Below are 6,219 nucleotides of genomic sequence, written 5' to 3' on the forward strand. Positions count from 1 at the left end.
GGGGCTCAGGTGTGACTCACAGGTGTAGACGGAGCTGGGGCTCAGGTGTGTGTGACTCACGGTGTAGACGGAGCTGGGGCTCAGGTGTGACTCACGGTGTAGACGGAGCTGGGGCTCAGGTGTGACTCACAGGTACTGGTGGAACTGGGGCTCAGGTGTGACTCACAGGTGTAGGCGGACCTGCTGCTCACCGGGCCAGGCCGTCTCCAGAAGCCCGTGTGGGGTGTGTGTTGTTTGCACAGAGGTCCCGCAGTCAGGGGTCCCTGGTATGTAACGACACCCATCACTGTGTTCCTTAACTAGTGGCCGCGCTCCCCACAGGCCGGTGCCAGAGGTTTCCCTGCCAGCCTTGGGGGGGTTCTCCTGCCTGATGTTAAGGGTGAAGCTTGGACCCCAGCCTGTTTGATGTAAAGAGGAAATAGAACTATTCTGTTGAGGAGCTGTCCTCCTCCACCCTCGTGTGCTGTTCCCCAAACGGTGGAATTCCCTTCTCATAAAGCCACCTTGTCGTCTCGTGTGGCCGCTAGTCCCTCCCGTGGACAGCAGATGCACAGAGCTGGCCACGGGCCCTCATGGCCTGTGACTGGGAGTAGGGCTATCCCCCTGCCCTGTGGACAGCAGACATGCAGAGCTGGCCATGGGTGCCAGCGGCCTGGGTTTGGGAGCGGGGCTGTCCCCCTGCCCTGTGGACAGCAGACGGCCCTAGTGGCCTGGGTTTGGGAGCGAGGATCAGCCGGTATGTTCCCCTCGTTCCCTGAGAGTCAGCACTGAAGGGATTTGGTGGAGGAACGGCTGTGTGTTGGCTGGACTGTGCATCACATCGTCCTGGATGTGTGCGTGGTCTGGACGTGCAGCCACCCCAGCTCGCTGACCATGACACCCTGTGGACCGTGACACCTGCGGACCGTGACACCTGCGGTCTGTGACACCTGTGGACCGTGACACCTGCATTCTGTGACACCTGTGGACCGTGACACCTGTGGACCGTGACACCCTGTGGACCGTGACACCCTGTGGACCGTGACACCTGCGGACCGTGACACCTGCATTCTGTGACACCTGTGGACCGTGACACCTGTGGACCATGACACCCTGTGGTCCGTGACCCACCCACATCCATCAGCCTGGCCTAGGTGTTTCCTCACAGAAGCAGATGGTGGTCCCACGTGGTATTCATGGTGAACCTGTGACTTTGACCTCTGTTTAGGGAGAAACTCCAGGAGCAGCGCCCGGGGGTGAACTTTGGGGCGACGTGGCTGTTTTTTGGCTGCAGACATCGGGACCGGGACTACCTGTTCAGGTGCGGTGGTGCTGACTCCGGGGTGGGACCCCGCCTTGGGCTTCCCCCCGAGTGGCAGGCACCCCGTGACCTCTGTCGTTCTGTCCCAGGGAGGAGCTCCAGCACTTCCTGCAGCAGGGGGTCCTGACCCACCTGAAGGTGTCCTTCTCGCGGGAGCCGGTGGGCGAGGACACAGCTGCGCCCAGGTACGTGCAGGACAATCTGCGGCTCCACGCCGGCCAGGTGGCCCAGGTCCTGCTCCACGGGAACGGCTCGCTGTACGTGTGCGGGTGAGTGACCTCGGGCTTCCCGGGCAGGGCCAGCAGGGGGGGTCTCGCCGTGTGGCCACGAGGCTGGACTCCCAGGTCAGCTTGGGCAGGCTTGTCCTGAGAGGGCCGGGCGTCCCCTTGAGGCCAGGACATTGTGACAGTCCGTTCTCGGATGAGAGAGCTTTGTGGCCTGCCACCTGCCTCAGGGCTTTTCTCACGGTGTGTGTGCGACAGGTGTGAGTGTTCACGCACTGTGCCCCTTTGTCAGCAGTGTCTGTGTGCAGGTGTGTCCGGGAGTGGTGTATATACGTGGGAATGTTTCTCACAGGTGTACAGATGTGTACAGGTGAGTGTGCACGCGCACAAGTGTGGAGTGTCCACCTGGTGTACGTCTTTGTCAGGAGTGAGAGTGTGTGTGTCTGCAGGATGTGTCCAGGTGTGCATACATATAGGAGCACTTCCCACGGGTGTGCAGATGTGGGTGTGCACAGGTGAGTGTATGTGTGCAGGGGTGTGTGTGTCTCCACAGGAGTGGTGTATACACGTGGGTGTGTTTCCCACAGGTGTACATGTGTGTGCAGGGTGTGCGCACAGGTGTGATGTATACACGGGTACATTTCTCACCGGTGCACATATGTGTGAGGGAGATGTGCGCACAGGTGTGGTCATACATGTGGGTACATTTCTCATGGGTGTATATGTGTGTGTGTGAAGGGGTGTAGGTGTGCAGGTGGGTGTATGTGTGTGAAGGAGTGTAGGTGTGCAGGTGGGTGTATGTGTGTGTCAGGGGTGTGCACGCACAGGCATGTCACACACCAGCGTTCATTCCTCGCGGGTGTATAAATGTGTGTGAAGGACTGCAGGTGAGTGTCCCAGGCGTTGCCTGTGTGCATGTCCCAGTTGGTCCGTCGAGGGTGAGCTCAGGGCATCCAGAACCCTTGCCTTCACCTCATCAGGGGGGCTGGACGGCCGTGGGCAGGTGCAGAGGCTGGAGGTTTGGCACCGAGCGGCCTTGTGCAGGATGCCATGGTCAGCGTGGCTTCAGTGCGCCCCCCATGCGTGTCCCTGAGCAGGGCGGGGCGTGGCGCGTGGGAAATGGAGGCAGGATGGAGATGCCGAGACAGCGTGGAGACTCGATTCTGGCTCCGGCTAACTGTCTGTTCCTCTCCTAGAGATGCTAAGAACATGGCCAAGGATGTGAGCGAGGCCCTGGTGGACATGGTGAGTGCTGAGGCCGGGCTGCAGAGGCTGGAGGCGCTGCGGACGCTGGCCGCCTGGAAGGAGGAGGGCCGCTACCTCCAGGACGTGTGGTCATAGGCGCCGGGAATGAAACCCCGAGGCCGGGAACAGAAGGCCGAGGCCGTCTCCTCATCCCTGAAGCCCCTGCCTGCTGCACAGCCCCTCCCTCCCGCCGTGACCCTCCCATGGTGGATGGTGCCCTTGCCGCGGTGCACGATGTCCCTCCCGCCGTGCCCCTCCCGTGGTGGATGGTGCCCTTGCCGCAGTGCACGGTGCCCCTCCCGCGGTGCCCCCTCCCTCCCGCCGTGCCCCTCCCGAGGTGCCCCCTCCCTCCCTCCGTGCCCCTCTGCGGTGCCCCTGCCGCGCCTGCGCCCAGCTCCGGGGCTCTGCTCTGCAGGTGGACACAGGCCATGAGAAGGGCCCAGGGCCTGGGGTCAGTCACACTGTGAACCGATGCCGCCAAAGACTAAGCCGTGTGGACTCTGGTTATCAACCCCTGTATTTAAACCGTCCGCGTTCCCTTCTCAAGTTATTGTCACCTTGTCAGACGGTTCCTCATTACCACAGCTCTACTCTGACTTAGAGAATATTTTCAGATTGCTTACGGGATTTTGTAAATGATGATGGAACATGACATCTATTTGGAAATCCTGCCTGGTGGCTGTTAGTGACGTGACTTCTTTTAGCTCCTGCTTGTGCTCTCTGGGGGCCGTGGTGGGTGGTCTCGGTGGGGCCGCCTTGTTGGCTGGGCCTCCCTCTGGGCCTCCCTGCCTCTCCTGTAGCACCTCACCCTGGTCTGCTTTCCCCCACACTTCCTCTTTCCTTCCCTGACTCACCTCACTCAGGCTCGGCAATGAGGGGCCTGATGGCTGCCCCCCCCCCCCCATGACCACTGGCCTCGCGGCCACTGCTGCTTGGGATTTTCCTGCTGTGGCGCTCACCTCTGCGGAGGTGGTGCCCTCCCTGGGCAGGCTGAGCCCTGCCCTTCCCACCTGTGCTGTCTGGAAGCTCAGAGGCTGGGTTAGTGTCACGGGGTCATGTCATGGTGTTGCCGGCCCCGCCCAGCACCTGAGTCCTGCCCTTCACACCTGTTCTAGGTGGAGGCCTGGTCTAAACGGTCACAGATTCCCAGCCGCCCATGAGCTGGTGTCTCGATGCCTCGCTTTGTCTGAGGGTCAGCCAGATACTCTTTCTATCCAGAGATTGGCATTTCAGGAACACACAGGGGTCAGTGTCACAGTTAACAGTAACAGCGAGAACACAGTGACAACAGGAAAAGCCACCTGTCATTTTCAGCAAGACAGCTGACGGAAATGGAGGAGTGAGAATTTCTCACCTGTGGCTGTTCTTCGTGTTCTCCAGTCTGATGTGTGTGTGTGTGTTTTCTGGTAGAATCGGTCTCCAAAATATAGTACAAAGAGACACATGAAGCCTTCCACACGCAGTCATCCTTACACCCGGAATGTGTCGGACGGAACAGGCTCAGAGGGGAAACCTAGGCCAGCAGAGCCTGGAGGCACGACTGTCCGGAACATGTGTCCACTTGTCCAGTGTGAGACACCTGGTCAGACCCACAATATCCCGGGGGATAGTTCACAGGCACCTGGGGCTTCTTGTTGGGAGACATTGCACCGTCTGGATTTGAAATACTTGTCAGCAGGTCAGAACAGGTCTGCCCAGACCATCACCCATGGAGACATATATTATAAGCATGTGAGTTCTAGAACACTTCCCTGCACCATGCGAAACCTGTACCTAGACCGGGAGGCAGCCGTTCAGAGAGCAGGGGAGCCTATGTGGTTTAGAACCACAGGTTTGTGTCACCTGTATCTCTTACCATACCTAGTCACGTTAGGGGCTGCGTGAATGACGCAGGCAGCTGCCCTGTATGGAGAATGTTCATCAAGTGACACAGGCAGCTGCCCCGCACAGAGGGCTCGTCAAGTGACACAGGCAGCTGCCCCATATGGAGAGTGTTCATCAAGTGACGCAGGCAGCTGCCCCGCACGGAGGGCTCATCAGGGCTGGAGGGAAGCTCCCCAAGATGGCCCAGCCTTGCTGGCACTTACTTGCAGATCAAAGACTTCATCGAGCCTTCACCAAGTTACATTTCAGCATCAAGAAAACTCCTCGCCGGTGGACCGTTAGGATCATGATGGATGGAGAAATGATTGATGCTGTCAAAATCTCCTCTTGGATCCACAGTCCACACCCGCGGTCAGTGCTGTCGGCAGGTGCGCTCAGGGTGGCTGTGACCCGTGCTGACCGTGTGAACAGCGGGTTTGCCTCCTGCCCTGCCCCGCCCTCACGATTGGTCATGCCCAGGCCCGTGGCCGCGTCTCTGTGCCTGGTTATCGAGTAGAGGGTCTTCCTCTCTTTGGGGGCCTCCTGCCTCACCCTGCGTGAGGTCGTCTCCAAAGTCTGGACCCTCCTGACAACATGCCCAGAGCGTGAAGGGGCCCCGTGCTTGCTGGAAAGAACACCCGGTGGCCCTTCCTGGGGCGGGCAAGCTTGCTCGTTAACTGGCGATCTGTGGGAGAGTCAGTACTCCTCACCAGCACCCCAGTTCAAAGCATCCGTCCCTCAGCCTTCATCGTCCGACTTTCAGATGCGTAAAAAGGAAGCAGTTGAAAACGCTGAGGCTTGGGCCAAGCTCACCTTGGCCTTGAACTGAGCGTCCTTGCTCTGCCCAGTGCAGCGCGCCTGTCAGATCACTGCACTGTGGTGACTGGCACGTTGCCATGATCCTGGAAGCTGTGTCACCAGCATTTCAAGTGTCAGCGTGGTCACCTGTAGTGATCAGGTTTCAGCAGGGCTTGTGGACCGAGATGTAGGACCGATGGTCCATTTCTGAAATAACAGAGCCTCGGGATCCCTGCGAATGACAAGGTGATGCCCTGGTGACAGCGTCCGAGCAATCACAGGCTGTGCTGCATTTGACGGCTCTGTCAAGGGCCACGTTAAAATGCTGGAGTGAAGGTGGCCATCTAAAGAGGGTGCTGTCCCATCACCGATGCTTTGCTACTCCCCGCTGGCCCCTGTTCTGACTCCTAGTGCCCCTCACCGTTTGTGTTTCCAAAGCTGTAATCCGACCCAGAGATGTCCACCACCCTCCTGCGGACCTGGAGACACAGTCTCTGGCTTAGCACCCTATGAACTGTGTCCCTGAAGCTCCCCCTCCACCCAGGGGCGCCGATATGTGGGTGTGGTTCATGGCTAGCACCTTACGGACTGTCCCCGAAGCTCCACCCAGGGGCGCCGATATGTGGGTGTGGTTCATGGCTAGCACCTTGCAGACTGTCCCCGAAGCTCCATCCAGGGGTGCTGATCTGTGGACGTGGTTCACAGCACCTTACAGACTGTCCCCGAAGCTCCATCCAGGGGCGCCGATATGTGGGTGTGGTTCATGGCTAGCACCTTGCAGACTGTCCC

The 6,219-nt window shown here is 59.3% G+C and overlaps 1 protein-coding gene across 1 annotated transcript in view; it reads left to right on the forward strand.

The window, feature by feature from the left end:
* The window catches only part of MTRR (5-methyltetrahydrofolate-homocysteine methyltransferase reductase), a 31,742-nt gene extending 28,877 nt beyond the window's left edge, over positions 1–2,865 (forward strand). Inside the window, exons 14-16 of the mRNA XM_006902171.1 lie at positions 1,208–1,300; positions 1,390–1,569; positions 2,721–2,865. Of these exons, the coding sequence (XP_006902233.1) occupies positions 1,208–1,300; positions 1,390–1,569; positions 2,721–2,865 (418 nt within the window). The remainder of the gene's footprint in view (positions 1–1,207; positions 1,301–1,389; positions 1,570–2,720) is intronic.
* The last annotated feature ends 3,354 nt before the right edge of the window (positions 2,866–6,219 follow it).

The sequence above is a fragment of the Elephantulus edwardii genome, unplaced genomic scaffold (genome assembly GCF_000299155.1).
Source record: "Elephantulus edwardii isolate Elephantulus edwardi_28Jun2011 unplaced genomic scaffold, EleEdw1.0 scaffold00375, whole genome shotgun sequence".
Lineage (NCBI taxonomy): Eukaryota > Metazoa > Chordata > Mammalia > Macroscelidea > Macroscelididae > Elephantulus > Elephantulus edwardii.